The sequence below is a fragment of the Hemiscyllium ocellatum genome, chromosome 11 (genome assembly GCF_020745735.1).
Source record: "Hemiscyllium ocellatum isolate sHemOce1 chromosome 11, sHemOce1.pat.X.cur, whole genome shotgun sequence".
Taxonomy (NCBI): Eukaryota; Metazoa; Chordata; class Chondrichthyes; order Orectolobiformes; family Hemiscylliidae; genus Hemiscyllium; species Hemiscyllium ocellatum.
This window is the reverse complement of record NC_083411.1, coordinates 70,822,014-70,837,359: the sequence shown is the minus strand read 5'-3', so window position 1 is coordinate 70,837,359 and position 15,346 is coordinate 70,822,014. Positions and strand designations below refer to the sequence as shown.

The following is a 15,346-nucleotide window of genomic DNA, read 5'->3' as shown; positions in this document are numbered from 1 at the left end:
TCAATGGAATATAGAAAAATTTGAGGTGACCTTATTGAAATGTTCAAGATTCTTGGGGAGTTTGACAGGATAAATGCCGAAAGGTTCTGGGACGAGTCTAGGACCAGAGGGCATAATTTCAGAATAAGGGGTTTGCAAATTTAAGACCGGCGAAGAGGAATTTCTCCTCTTCAAGGGGTGGCGAACCTGTGGAAGTCTTTACTGTAGATGGGTGTAGAGGCTGGACTATCAAGAATATTCAAGACTGAGATGTAGACTTTTAATTAGTAAGGGAATCAAGGTATATTGAAAAAAGCAGCAAAGTTGAATAAGGATTATCAGATCACTGAATAGCAGAGCAGACTCAGATGAATGAACTACTTCTGCTCCTACTCTTCAAAAAAAATCACATCAATAACCTACAAGTGTTCAAGGCCAAATACAAGTTTATACACATTCACTTTGCCAATAAAGAGTGAAATGCCAAAGTAACCTAAAACAAAATACCACCAGAAATTTAAATATGAAGGAATGACCCAACCCTGCTCCTCTCCCATCAGCCAGGTACTTTAAATATTTGCCCACCATATTTTCAATGCCAAATTAAACAGCCCATTTTTAACTGTCATGGAAGTATAGTACCAATGTTTGATGCACCCATCTACTTCTATATAGAGGATTTATTGCTCAAAATGGTAGCAAAGAAATTGTAATTTGACTCATACCAAATTCTCACATCTTAAATGCTTCCAGTCAGGATTCCTTCTTAAAACATCACTGAAAATGCATACTGATTCAGTCAGCCGATTGTTATTTGAATAACATGCTACAAGAATTTCCAGAAGGCAACTGAAAATTGCTAGGTCAGTCAATTCCAAAGGCACTGCAAACAAGATGAGCTGTATAATTAGGAAGGGAGTGCTAAAACTAAACATTGATGGCAGAACTGTGCACAATGAACACTTTTCTTTCTGTTTACCTTCTGTGTTGGTTGTAGTGGTTTACGTTTCTTTTCAATTGTGTACAAGTTAATTTCTCCATCGCCTTTACCTAGTCGAAGTTCCTCCTGAAACCTGAAATGGAGGACTTTTAAGTGGATAATATTCATTTCTTCCTAAGAACATTCATGTACATATTTATTTGGCCTTCCTAAATGTGTGGGTAATGCACCAAGGAAAACAGAACTACATTCTGATAAATTCAAAATTTGTGGGCTAAACATTCTGTTCAAATTTGCATTCAAGATACACAAGTAGCTATATTGTAAAGAAGGTCCTCTTTGATAATTAGGATAAATAGGTGATGGCGTTGGACTGGGGTGGATGAAGTTAAAAATCACATGGCACCAGGTTATTGTCTAACAGGTTATTTGAAATCACAAGCGTTCAGAGCAACGCTCCTTCGTCAGGTGACTTCATCTGATGGAGTGCTGCTCTGAAAGCTTGAGATTTCAAATAAACATGTTGGACTATAACCTGGTGTTGAGAGATTTTTGGCCCTTTGAATAACAACTACAACTACCAAATAGGAAACATCTGCCGTTCAAACCATTCCAGTTTGCCAAGTCACACAGTACCACATTAAAAAAGAATTAAACTACAAAACGAAGCCATCCATTACTCTCTAATATAATGGTATATTCATTCAGTAATTTACAAACTTTCCCTCCAAGTAAAAACTTTACTTCTGCATCTACATAGCCACGATATCAGATATACATCAAACTATACAAGCCTTTTTACAGAATGGCTTAACAGTCTGCATAAACATAGAGAATTTTTCCCAAGTCAAGACTAACAATCATAATCTAACAATTAGTCATGAAAACTTTACAATGAAGTCAGATGTATGGAGTGTACCGATATTAATCAACCTGATAAAAACCTGAATCTCAGAGACTTTAGAGAAAGGGCCTTAACCCAAAATTAAAATAGGGCCTTGAAATACATACTTTTCAGAACCCTAGATATTGCCCATGTATATTTTCAAATTAAAGATCCTCCCATTTAAGGGAGCAATGAGATAGATTTTTTTCTGAGTTCATATTTGAATTCTCTACAACAGAGCAGTGAAGGCTGGATAGTGAATATACACACAGTTGAGTTAAACAGATTCTTGATGTAGAAAGGCAGAACAAGGAACAATTGAACAACTCCTTCTTATCTTTCATTCTTATTTGCAGTAACAATGAAACTGAAGTGCATAGCCTTGCTGATGGACAACATGACCAGGATTCAAATGAAAACACCTTTTAGTTTTTCAAAATAGAGAAAAAAGGCTAGTATTTCTAGGTCTCATGGTTTCACAAAGTGTTTACACTGAGTTGAAGTAACTGGTCTTATTAAGATCAATTTTGAAATATATTGTGTATTAAAAATACCCAACTTATGTCTACCTGCTAATTCCAGGTGGAAGCTCCATGACTACAACCCTTCGGCTCCAAGCCATCAGGTCTCTCTCTGTAGCCATCTGACTCCGAGGGGCATTATTATGCATTTGGCGAACACCTTCTATTTGACCACTTCGGCGAAGTCCAATGGGGGACAGCAAGGCTAAAACATGAAATGTTTATTTTGATTACATATTTGAAAAACATGCACTGACATATTCAGAACAATATATATTCAGAGCTTAAAAATATCCTGATAATTTAGGATTAATTAAAGCCGTTAAAAATTAAGAGAAACACTTCATCTGTGTCTTCAAATCTGATGCATTTGTTGATTCAACAATGCTTGGGCTACACTACCAAAGTATGCAGCTCACTAGCATTTTGCAGAACAATAAAAGAATAGTAAAGTGGCAAATAAAGGAAATGCAACATGCCACATTACAAAATTATCTATATTGATAATTAGTTGTACAAGAGGAAATAGAATTTTCACCATTAAATCAGATCCTTAACTGATAAACTGGTGGTGATAATAGGGTGTAGGAAGAGGGGCTGTGTGGATTCTATCCTCCTATTTGGGAAACAGACAGGTTGGATACAAGTTTTATACCTCACCCAATTAGATTACTTCAGCTGAGCAAGATACAAACAAGCAACCAACAGTTGCTACTGGATGTAGTATATAATTATCCCGATACTCTTTCATGTCATTAGTTATGCAAAGATCACTTTTGTTTTCCTTGCATGGTTTACCATCAGGACTCAATTCACAAAACAAAAAAACTTATGGAATGCTTTACCCCTTTTTGAGAACAGATTAACGTGATTGTAATAATCCAGGATTTATCTTTAATTTATTTATATTCAGTGCGACTTTAATGTTTAAAAAGTTCTGTACTTCACTGACACAGGATAAAAGGCAACCTGCTCCATAATAAAAGGGAAATTGAAGTCTTTGTACATCAACCGAACTCTACAAACAAATTAAACCATCAGTGCATTCAGTTAAGAGTTTTGGAGGCTCTCACAAAGAGGTTTCAAACTCTATCGTATAACTGCAACTCAGTTTAGTACTATGATTTTTTTTTAAATGTAATGTACATTTTTTTTTAAAATGTACATTCTTTGCATTGAAATCATGTATGCAATATTTTTAAGAAGTTAATTCATCTGCTTGAAAGTAAGTGAGATAACATTTCAGGATAGAATTGAACTCTGCCATATTTCATTATCTGCAGTGTTACCCACCACTGTTCAGCAAGTTTGAGCTACTGTAAGGGCCACCCGACACAGCTGCTCCTTGGTTTCCTTGCCTCAGGTCATGTTCTCGTTGGAGCTCCCTGACAGCATCATCAAGAAGGCTGGGCTCTTGGTCATTCTCATACTGATCATCTGTCTGCTGGCTGATGACCTGCTCCACTACATCACCATCACCTAGAAGAGAGTCATGGTGTTTATATTTCCATACTAAATACACACACAAGATATAGACCAAACTTGGAATCAAAAATCACAATATACAACTGAACACAAGCACACTTTATTTTCATGGGAAGCTGTAAAAATCTACTTGGTTTCACAAATGTTTCAACTGACTCTTCAATCTACAATAAACCAAAATGAGAATGCACATAACTGGATATGGCCATCAGTCTGGAGTTAGTGGATGACGATACTTGCACAAGGAGGTACTCGCACTAAACTAAAATGCATTGCCTGGATAGAGATTTTTTAAAAATTATAAAAGGTAAGTAGTAACTTATGGAAGCAGTGTACAGACCTCAAGTAGCAATGGCACAGTAGATTGAAGCAGAAGGAAATACATAGTAGGAGCTTGTTAGAAAGGCAAAATAAGAACCATGGGAGATTTTAATCTACATAAAGGTTGGAAGAGTCATATAGACCAAATGAGGAGATTGTAGCACTTTTGTGGGATATTTTCTTAGAATAACATGTTCTGGAGCCAGAGAGTAGGGAACATTAAATGTGGTATTGTGCAGGGAGGCAGGATCTCATTGTGAAGGCACCAAGAGGGAGCAGCAACCATAATGACTGGATTTTACATTCATATTGAGTGTGAGAGCGAGAGAGAGCGTGCGAGAAGTGGATCCAAGACTATAGTGTTAAAGTTTAAGTCAGGATAATTATGATGGCATGAAAGCAGAGCTGGCTAAAGAGAACAGACGAATTAGGCTAAAAGATAGATAAGCGCAGCAGGTCAGGCAGCATCCAAGGAACAGGAAATTCGACGTTTTGGGCATAAGCCCTTCATCAGGAATCAGGTTCCTGATTAAGGGCTTATGCCTGAAAAGTCGACTTTCCTGTTCCTTGGATGATGCCTGACCTGCTGCGCTTTTCCAGCAACACATTTTCAGCTCTGATCTCCAGCATCTGCAGACCGCACTTTCTCCTAAAAGACAGATAAAGAAAGAATGATGCAGACATTAAAAAGGAGGTCTCTCAGAATGTGCAGAATAAATACATACAAAGATTAAGAAAAATCTCAAGGGACAGAACCACTATCTGTGGTTATGAAGAAAGGTTAAAGATCGTGTCAAGCTTGACGGGAAATAATATTATTTAATGATATTATCTGCAGGCCAGCAGATTGGACAGAATATTTGAATAATCCAACAGGTAATGAGGGATAGTTATGATTAGATTAGATTACTTACAATGTGGAAACAGGCCCTTCGGCCCAACAAGTCCAATCGACCCTCCGAAGAGCGACCCACCCAGACTCATTCCCCTACATTTACCCCTTCACCTAACACTACGGGCAATTTAGCATGGCCGATTCACCTAACCTGCACATTTTTGGACTGTGGGAGGAAACTGGAGCACCCGGAGGAAACCCACACAGACACAGGGAGAATGTGCAAACTCCACACAGACAGTCGCCTGAAGCGGGAATTGAACCTGGGTGTCTGGCGCTTTGAGGCAGCAGTGCTAACCACTGCGCCGCCCATAAGAGTATAACAAAAGTCTTGCCAGAAATAGCAAAAAGGGTGGGAAGAATTTATATGAAGTACCTTTTAAAAAAAATAAAAAGAGGAGCATGGTCCTAATAGGAACTGTGTCTGGAAAATTAATAATGGAAAATAAGGAGATATGTTACACCTCACTGGGGTAGCATGCTGCAAATCAGACACTACTATTCCTGCTGATATCACAAAGTCCTCATATTACCCAACTGAGAAACAGGTCAACAGAAAACACAGACCAAGTTTCTATGCTTAACATATGCTACTATTTAATACAAATAAATAGATTCAAATCACAAGTAAACAGCAATGAAATATCAACTTATGGCTCACTGGTTAAAACTTGAGTCCTCTTAAAACTTTCACAGACAGACAGAAACAGAAACAAAAACAAAAGATGCTGGCAGCATAGATGAAGGAGGAGAAAAAGAAAGTGGGCAAAGAGTTCAATAGCATCAATCCTCAGGGTTCTAGTAGGCGTTCCATTTTGTTTCACAAGTCCTTCAGTTCACTGATCTTACCCTTAAAAGTTCTTCTTTCGCTCCTTCACAGCAGACACAAAGCAATTGTTTACAAATGATAAAATCTCTGACTTAGCAGTTTAAAGCAACAGCTTAGAGCAACTTGTGGGAGAAAACAGTGGGCAATGATCAGTGGGCCTCAGGAGATAGGCAATACTCTCATACGCTGCAGGCAAAGATGGCCTGAAGCATTGTATATGGGCAAGACCAAGAAGATACTACGATAACAGAAAAATAGACATCACACAACAACTGCCAGAGAGGGCTGTTCCCTCCCAATCGGGGAACAGTTCAGGGGTCATGGACATTCAGCATCGGATCGCCAGGTAACCGTCCTCCAACGCAGACTTCTAGATACACTACAACGCAGAGTCACCGAGCAGAGGCGGATAGTCAAGTTCAGAGCCCATGAGGATGGCCTCAATTGGGTCCCTTGGATTCATGTCACACTACAGTATATGCTCTCACATACACATGGTAACACTCACACAGACACTCTGATACACACGCTCTCTCTCAGACACAGACGCACTCTCACCTCCTCAAAGGCAAATATTCCATCACATACTCGCGTTCACTCTCTCAAGCATACACACACCCTAAAAATCTAGGAGGCGGGGGGGGGGGGGAAGAGAACTGTATTTGCAGATACATTCTATTTTGCCCAAACAGCACACAATCAATAGACAGTCAGTTCAGGTCACATTTTATAAATTCCTACTTTGGAAACAGGACAGACTAACTTCACAGCTTTAATGCAACGTCTGAGCTGAGATGTCACCTTTTTCGTTTATGCAAAACTTTAAGTAATCTCGGGACTATGACTTGAAAGGGATTCTAGAATTTCCATATTAATAAATCGAAATCTGTATCCCTGTTCTAAGACTTAATATCAATCTAGGTTTGTTCAATACATCGCATCAATTGTATGACACGGTGACCTTTTACTATAAATTCTATGTCCTATGATCTGCCTCACTAGCTACCTACCAAAGGAGCAGTGCTCCGAAAGCTAATGTTTCCAAATAAACCTTTTGGACTATAACCTGGGTGTTGTCATTTTTAACTTTGTCCACCCCAGTCCAACTGCAGCACTCCATGTCTTTAATAGCAGGGTCAAGAACTCTGGGACATGTTTAAAGATCAGGGGTTACCCATTAAAAATAGGAGATTAGAGAAAGATTATTTTCTCATCACAAATCTCAAGAACTCTCTTCCTGAAAAAGGTGGTAGAAGTGGAAAATATTTAAGGCAGAGATAGATTATGTTCTTGTTAATCAAGGGATGAGTTTATCAGTGGTAGATTGATTTGAGTTCTTATCAGACTAGCCATGAACTTATTTCGACAGCGGAGTAGGCTTGAGGAGCCCAATGGCCTACTCCTTCTCCCTTGTCCTATGCAAAAAATTGGTTGCAAAGTATTAAAGTGGGGATAAAAGCTGTGGTGGAGCCCAGGGATCTATTCTAGAGTTTGAACTTTTCAGTACATTTAAAAATTTCAAAAGGAATGGAAGAACTTGGCATAGGCAAATCCAGATAACAGCAAGTTAAGAGAAACAGTACAGATGAATCATGTGAATATAGAAGACTTGATATTACTCTATGCTGAACCTACTTCCTCTGGTGGAAGTATAAAAAGAAAGAAAACATGATTTTAAAATTTAAGTTAGGTAATTGAGTAACAAAATTAGAAAGAAATTTTCAACATAAAAGGCAGTGTAGGTTTGGAATTCTTATCCCCAAATGTTGTGGGTGCTGAGTCAACTGGACTTTGAAAATCATGATCAGCAATTTTTATTTTTATTGGGAATAGTTTTCAAGCAAATGGAGCAAAAGGTGAAAAAATGAACCAGGAGGGAACACTGACTATTATCCAATTAAATGGTGTCGTAGGCAAAGGAGCTGAATGGTCTACTACTGTTCTCAGTGAGCCTGTGATACAACATACAAAATTGGCTCTGAACCTTTAATTTGTTTTTAGTGTGCACTAATGTACAGAACTTCCGATTTAAAAGAGGCACATTATTTCAGAAGGAAGATTCCTCATCTCTCATGTAAGAGTCACCTACTGTTAATATAGTCTTTCATTCAAAAAGAAAAAGTCAAAACCCATATACAAATTTAGACAAAGTTTATACTTACAGAAGCTACTTCTAATCATTTTTAAGTTTAAGGAAGTAGTTAAGGTTTGTGATTTCAGATCATTGAGAAAAATATTATTTAAATTGATATTATCATGAAGGTATGTCATAAACTGGTTAATGATTTACAGTACGCAAAGTCATCCATGCATCTAACAACCAAAAAAAACTCCCTTAAATGAAATCAATTAACTGAAACTATAACACTGTACGACTTCACTTTTCAGTGGATTGTCACCTTGCTGTGGAAGAGGGAATCAGATTTTCCTTTGATCCTGAGACCAATGGCAATAGGAGTTTTCAATTCCTAGCAGGGTCACCAATAATAGCAAGATTGGAGAAGTGAAACCAAAGCGCAACCCATGGCAATTCATGTAATATCAACAGCTGCAACAATGGATGAAGCCTATCAGCAATAGGCAGGTCCCTAGTTGTCAAGGTTTCTTTGCCACTGGAATTGGACTTGTCAATGACAGTGCCTGATGTGCAACAGCTTCCCCATGTTAAAATACGTCCTGCAGAAGGCATCTACCTTGAGTAATTCAACCCACCTCAACACAACACAAGCCCTGCAGTGATCAGCAAGAGAAGGCAGGGACAGGATTGAAAGATCTGAAAGTTCCTAGCTTCAGACTGGCATATAGGTGGTGGAAAATGTGGTGCTGGAAAAGCACAGTCGGTCAGGCAGCATCAAAGCAGCAGGGGAAATCGATGTTTCCGGCATAAGCCCTACTCTAAATGTCAATTCTCCTGCTTCTCAGATGCTGTCTGACCGGCTGTGCTTTTCCAGCACCACACACTCAACTCTGATCTCCAACATCTACAGTCCTCATTTTCTCCACATAAGTGGTAGAGTCTGAGTGTCATTTCACTTTTGAAGTAAGAACAGGTCATCATTTCTGAACATTTTTTTTAAAACAACTGAGTGAGCCTCTTTAGGATCTACTCTGCTCTCCATGCAAGGGGAACAGACTAAAAAAGGTGCTCTTAAAATAGTCTGTTCCAATTTAGCTGGAAAACCACATCTAGCAGTCTCCCATATCTCCAGCCGAAAATCCAAGTCAAACTCAAATCTTGGAACCTAGAATGTACAAAACATCATGGATAACAAGCAAAGCAATCATCTGCAGTAATGCCTTTGTTGCCCCTAAACTCAGGCACTTCAATAATGAAAATGTTACTCTATATCAAAGAGCAGCTGGGGAAACAAACTGGTGGGTTACACCTCTTCTAGAGAGAAAAACCAAAGTATCAACCCAAGAAGCATGGAATTAGATTCATCATCCTCAGCAAACTATGAGCCCCCTGTTGGTATCAATAATTGCCTCATGACTCTGTCTGCAACTTGCCAACTAGCAGGCAGCAGTTGAGAGAATCTATGCCCCACTGACAAGTTCAAAGACGACTTCCCCTCCATTCTGGACACCACACTCACCAACATCCCAAACAAAGATAAAATTATTCCCCTTTGTGATCTCAATGCCAGGGTTGGAAAGTACTCTCAATGCTGGAAAGGAATGAGTCAGGAACGTGAAGTCCAGCAGGATTCTCCTGCTCACCAAATACACGGAACACCAGCTCAAAACTGTCTCAAAGATAAAGGTACCAAAATCGATAGCCAAACACATGGTTATAGATGTGGCTCTTGAATGGATCTGATCAGCCACTTAAGAACCCACAGAACTCACAAGCAGTGCCACTGAATTTTCTAAATGGTCAATCATGCCAATTAGCAAGTGATTATTGACAGGGGGAAGCTCAGAAATTAAGATCTATTTACTTGAATTAGTTCAAGAGAGTCCATTCTCACCATTTGCCATGTACCCCAACTGTGGAACAAGTTGCTCATCCATGCAATTCTCCCGACCAGGCACCAATCGTTGGTATTGAGTTAGATGAGGATTTCCATCAACATCAACTAGAAACGGGGGCGGCATGAGATGAGGTGCTTGCTGCGTCTGTTCATCCAGGACATAATTGTTGGAATCACGGATAAGTGGACGGTAATCAGTATGAAAAAACATTTGGTCCGGGATCTATTATGGACAAAATAAAAAAAGTTACCATTAAATTCAAATCCTGGCAATGCAAGAGAGCAGATCATAACATTAAACCTATTAACATATTGACTTAAGAGGAATATGGCATCATTCATCCTTTTAAAAGGTTTGAGGAAAAAAACAATCTGGAGATCACACTGCTTCATCATCTCCCTCCACCACTTCCTCCTCCTTCCCCACTCTACAAATAATTTTCAGTCTTCCATTTATAAAGGCAGAGGTGCCTCCAGGTCACAGCAGCAAACATCTGACATTCTCATATGAACTAAGTTTAAGATCCAACAAAGTGTTAAACCGGTAGGCAGCTACCATTCAGATATGATCATGTTCTCATTTTATACACACAACCAAAATTTCCAACAGGAAAACAAAAATGAATAATTCTTTGGGAAATTTCTCTCTCCCTCATCTGGGGGAACCATGACCAACGTCATAGGTTATGATCAGCTAAGCTAAAAAGATAGCCTTAGAGCTTCCTGGACAATCCTGAAGTTTAAGCAGCTTTTTTAAAAATGTATTCACAAGATGCAGGTATTGTTGGTAAGGTTAGCAGTCAACTCAGATGTCGTGAACTGCCTCCTTGAACTACTTCAATCCACATGCTGAAAGTGCTCCCAATTTGCCATTAGGGACTGAGCTCCAGGACTTTTATTGAGCAATGAAGAAGCAATATGTTTCCTAGTCAGTTCCTCAACCAGTCTCTCAGGATCAAGAACGACTTTCTTCCACTCCAGAACTGTGTATGCTGAAGTGACTGAACAGCCAAAAAACAACACACACTCTCGCGCTCTCTCTCTCTCTGCCAGCTATTGCTCACTCCTTGTTACCCCACCTTACCTTCAGCAGATATACCTTTTCCTAGCTACCATTACTTTTGAAGAAAAAATGTTACTGGATCTCAAATGCTGACTGCTTTCTCTCCACCAGTGCTGCCAGATCTGTTGAATTTCATCAGCAATTTCTGTTCTTAATGCAACAATGTGGCCTGGGCAATACAACTAAATGAATGTAACAAATGTCTCATTGTGTAGATGTTAGCCCCAGCGGAAGACAACTATTTTGGAGCTCCTAACTTGCCACTGGATTTGCTGTATTTTGCGGAGACATAATAGAGTAACATTTCTCTAGGGATCTGAAATGTCTGGTGTACATTCTCACAGTCTCAATGTATACAGAAGGGCAGACAGCACAACCACCTTGTAAACAAGTTTGGCATCAGGTTTGAAATCTTTGTCAAAACAGATGGCCAAAGGCTACATGAGCACACTGGAGATGATGTTGTATTTATCATCAATGTCTACCCTAATTGAACAAAAGGCTCACAAGGTACAAGAAATAATTCATATCATCCAGTCAAGGGGCAGGCTGAGAGATAGTTTTTTTTTGTTCTTTGGCCTAAAAACCCATTCTCTTATACATCTCTCTCAACACACTGCTATTGTTTGCGTGTTCAGCCTTCATGTCCTCACATGAAAGCACCGTTGTGTACCACAGCTCAATAAGAATGGATGGAGTGGTTTTCACTCTGTACTGCAAGCAACCCTGGTTGAACATTTTGCCATTTACAATATTGAGATTTGCCACTCCAGCAGGAAATTAAGGGGATTGTTCCAGTTAGGAAGGTGAAGAGCACCACTGGAGAACTCTGTTAGCTGGAGTCAAACCTAGCACAAACAGAAGATGAATGTAGTGGTTAGAAGTCAGTCATTTCAGTTCCAAGACATCACTGCAGGAGAGTTCCTCTCAGTAGTGTCCTTTACCGAACCATTTTCAGCTGTTCCCACAACGACCTTCACTCCATAACGTCAGAATTAAGATGTTCACTGATGACTGCACAATGTTAAGTACAGATACTGAAGCATTCCATGCCCAAATACAACATGACCTGGACTATATCCAGGTTTTGGCTAATAAGCAGCAACCAACTTTTGTGCCACAGATGTGCCAGGCAATGACCTACTCCAAAGAATGAACCTAGCCATCATTCCTTGATGTTCAATGGCATTACTACCACCGAATTCTCCACTATCAACATGCTAGGGTTTAGCATTAACCTGAAACTGAACTTAAATCGGCCATATTAATATAGTGGCTGCAAGAGCAGGTCAAAAGCTAGGAATCCTGCAGTGACTCGCCAAATCTGCCCAACATCTGCAACGTATAAGCCAAGTGTTGCATGGCATACTCAATTATTTGGAGGAGTACAGCTCCAACAACATTCAATATGCTTGACATCATCCTAGACAAAGCAGCCTGTGTGACTGGCACCACAACCACAAACATTCACACCTTCTACCGTTGATGTTTTGTGTCAATGTATACTACCTATAATATTCACAGCTGAAATTAAGCAAGGCTCCTCAGGCAGTACCTTCAAAACCCATCTAGAAAGACAAAGACTGCAGACAGATGGGAACAGAACTATCTGCAAGTTCTCTCCAAGTTAGGATGTTGAGAAACTTGGAAAAGATATTGTCATTTCTTCACAGGCACTGGATCAAAATCCTGGAACTTCTGCCCCAATGGCAATGCATGTCTACTTCTACCAAATTGACTGCAGGAGCTCAATGTAACAGTGCACCAACCTCTCAAGGGCAACTAGGGACTGACAATATATACTCGTCCACCCAACATTATTCATTCATGGGGCATGCACAATGAAAAAATCTGTTCACTATAGGTCCTTATTCATTCAGGTTCATATCAAAACCTGTACAGGTCATTCCTGTAGAGAAAAATGTATTTTCCAGAATACAAACACTCATACCTACCTTTTCATATGATTTACTGCAGCCAAATCCAAAGATCAGTAAATGTCCATGAGAGTCAGTGCATGCGAAATGCTGCCCATCTGCAGAGAATTTACAATCAAACACAGCACCATGACCCTGACCTTCAATCTGTAGAAAATAAATAAAAGCCCTTTTGGTTACTCTGACAGATTAAACAATGTTTTGCATCTTACTCCCATGATACGTCCAACAAACCCTGACAATCTACTGATAAAACTGTGCACATTTTACACAGCCATTTGGCAACACTGAACTAAAATACTGTTATACAAGAGATATGTTGCTGAAACATTTTCTCTTCCATCAGGACAAATGCAAGAAACCCAAATTTCAAACAGTCACATGGTCAGTTAAAGCAGTTCAATCATCCCATGGAGAAAGCAACAGGTGACCATGGTCACCTCAAACACTCTAGTAAAGACTCAAAACATAAATAGATTGCTTTGGTGCTCCTATTTTACCAATGACCAATCATCTTTTTCTCCTGTCATATAAATTTGCATTATTTGAAATTTGTCACTTGCCCTGACAAATGTAACATAAAGAGCTTCCATAAAAGGTCTCTTTTCAATCACACTTACAGAAACACTGTAAAATAGATATTTTAAAAGCAAACAAGTGAATCAATTGGTTTTTCAATTCCAACAATGATTGACAGTTAGATGTAAAGTCTCTATTATGAATTGTGTTTGGTTAGAAATTTTATTTAAGAAAATTAATACCGTCATATCGCTGGAAAGAAAAGTGACATTTTATCGAACTTGTGTGGCTTGCATTCATCAGGGCAATTCACATGAATACCAAAGTATTGGGGATAAGCTGTTCATACTTAAATGAAAAGAGCATCCCGATTGCTTGACAAATGCTCTCGGACATTTAGAGGCATTGCCTTGTGAAATAAACCATTCTCTAAGGCAAAGTCCTTATTAGAGTCAACACGGCTATTAAGTTTAAATAAAGCTTGGCAGCTAACAACCAGTCATCATCTAACTGAAACATTCCCTATGGTAACACTTCTATCAGTCAGAGTCAACTAGCCAATCATTTCACTCTTCTCATACAGCATAAACGTGCTCTCGCCACTGCATTGATATTCTTGCAAATTCTAAATCAGTCTAAGATGAAAACATTGACAAGATGCGTTTATTTTTTCAGCAGTGCACAGGTTCTGCAGAGGGTAATAAGACAGGGTAATAATGACATATCTACATACTTAAACGAGGCTTCACCTACAGACTAAACAAAATGCTTACCATGTTAAAAAAGTTCCGAAGTTTGGCACCTTTTGAAAGGTCCCAGATGAATATGTTGCCGTCATGCCCAGCAGATAACATAATCCTGGAATCAAACGGATGAGCTTCCAAAACAAAAACTTCATCATCATGACCCTATAAGTAGAAAAAAAAGTCACAGTTATAAAGACTTCCACATTTAAACATCACTGACATTTTTAAAAAATCCAAGTTACAGAATTAAAATTAAAATGTTCAGGATGCTAAAAATTAAAACTGAACACACTAGAGAAACTCAGCAGGTCTGGCAGTATCTGTAGAGAGAAAAACAGATGTGCCCATTTCTATTTAACTTCTACTATTATGTCACTGTAATTACAATATATACTGCCATGACTCATATACATTTGGGAATGGAACACATTTCACCATCATCTTTCATGCTTACATTTAAAATTGGTGAAATGAATCATGGACAATTCAACGTACTTTACTTTTCCACGAGTCCAATCAGACACTAGAATTTTGGGTGCAATATGGAGTCTGCCCTCAGTACCAGGATGATACCACAGCAAAACACATATCAAAAATAGGTTTCCTGCTTCAATGACTTACAAGTAATAATCATTCAAACAGATGAAAACCACCACAGTCTGAGGCCCTGATGGCATTCAAGCAAAGGTCTTCAATCCTGTTAGGCCTTTGCTCGCATCAAGACTTCCTCTGAAGTATGCAGGATGAAAAAGAACTCCCCTCTCAGACTTCAGGTTTTGAGACAATTGTATAAGACAGTCTCAGGCAGGATTTTCCCAGCCTCAAGTAGTAGGTAATTTAAGATATTCAAGCATCTGACTTGCAAGCCATTTTTGCTCTCTTCAACGCTACATGCAAGAAACTCAAACTTTGGCAAACAAAACTCATTGATCCAGATTTTGGCCAATCAAAAATTACATCCCTGTAAATGCTTTGGAAGTCACCTCTCTCAAAATGCCACGACTCAAGGAGATCCAACACCAAAGCAAATGTGGCGACTCAGCTTTTACAAACTATGGTAATGAGTGCTTTGACAACAAAGATCTATGCAAGTCAACAAAATTCCTGGTGTAAAGGGCAGTCATTATTACCATGCTACTGTAAGACTGCAAAAACAGCACAGAAGAGTATTAGAGAAATTCCCCAGTAATGCCAATTATATTTTCCAAATTGATGGCTCTCCCATTTAGCTTGAAGTCAGCTCTGCAAGCA

The 15,346-nt window shown here is 39.0% G+C and overlaps 1 protein-coding gene across 2 annotated transcripts in view; it reads right to left on the bottom strand.

Annotated features, from left to right (window-relative positions):
- Window positions 1-15,346, bottom strand: part of brwd3 (bromodomain and WD repeat domain containing 3) — a 111,114-nt gene that overhangs the window by 64,300 nt on the left and 31,468 nt on the right. The window contains exons 15-20 of one of the 2 annotated variants that reach the window (XM_060832604.1): window positions 14,123-14,257; window positions 12,849-12,977; window positions 9,828-10,053; window positions 3,620-3,805; window positions 2,375-2,531; window positions 959-1,052 (exon numbers count right to left, since the gene is read on the bottom strand). In XM_060832604.1, coding sequence (XP_060688587.1) covers window positions 959-1,052; window positions 2,375-2,531; window positions 3,620-3,805; window positions 9,828-10,053; window positions 12,849-12,977; window positions 14,123-14,257 — 927 coding nt within the window. The remainder of the gene's footprint in view (window positions 1-958; window positions 1,053-2,374; window positions 2,532-3,619; window positions 3,806-9,827; window positions 10,054-12,848; window positions 12,978-14,122; window positions 14,258-15,346) is intronic. The other variant, XM_060832605.1, reaches the window with a different exon arrangement.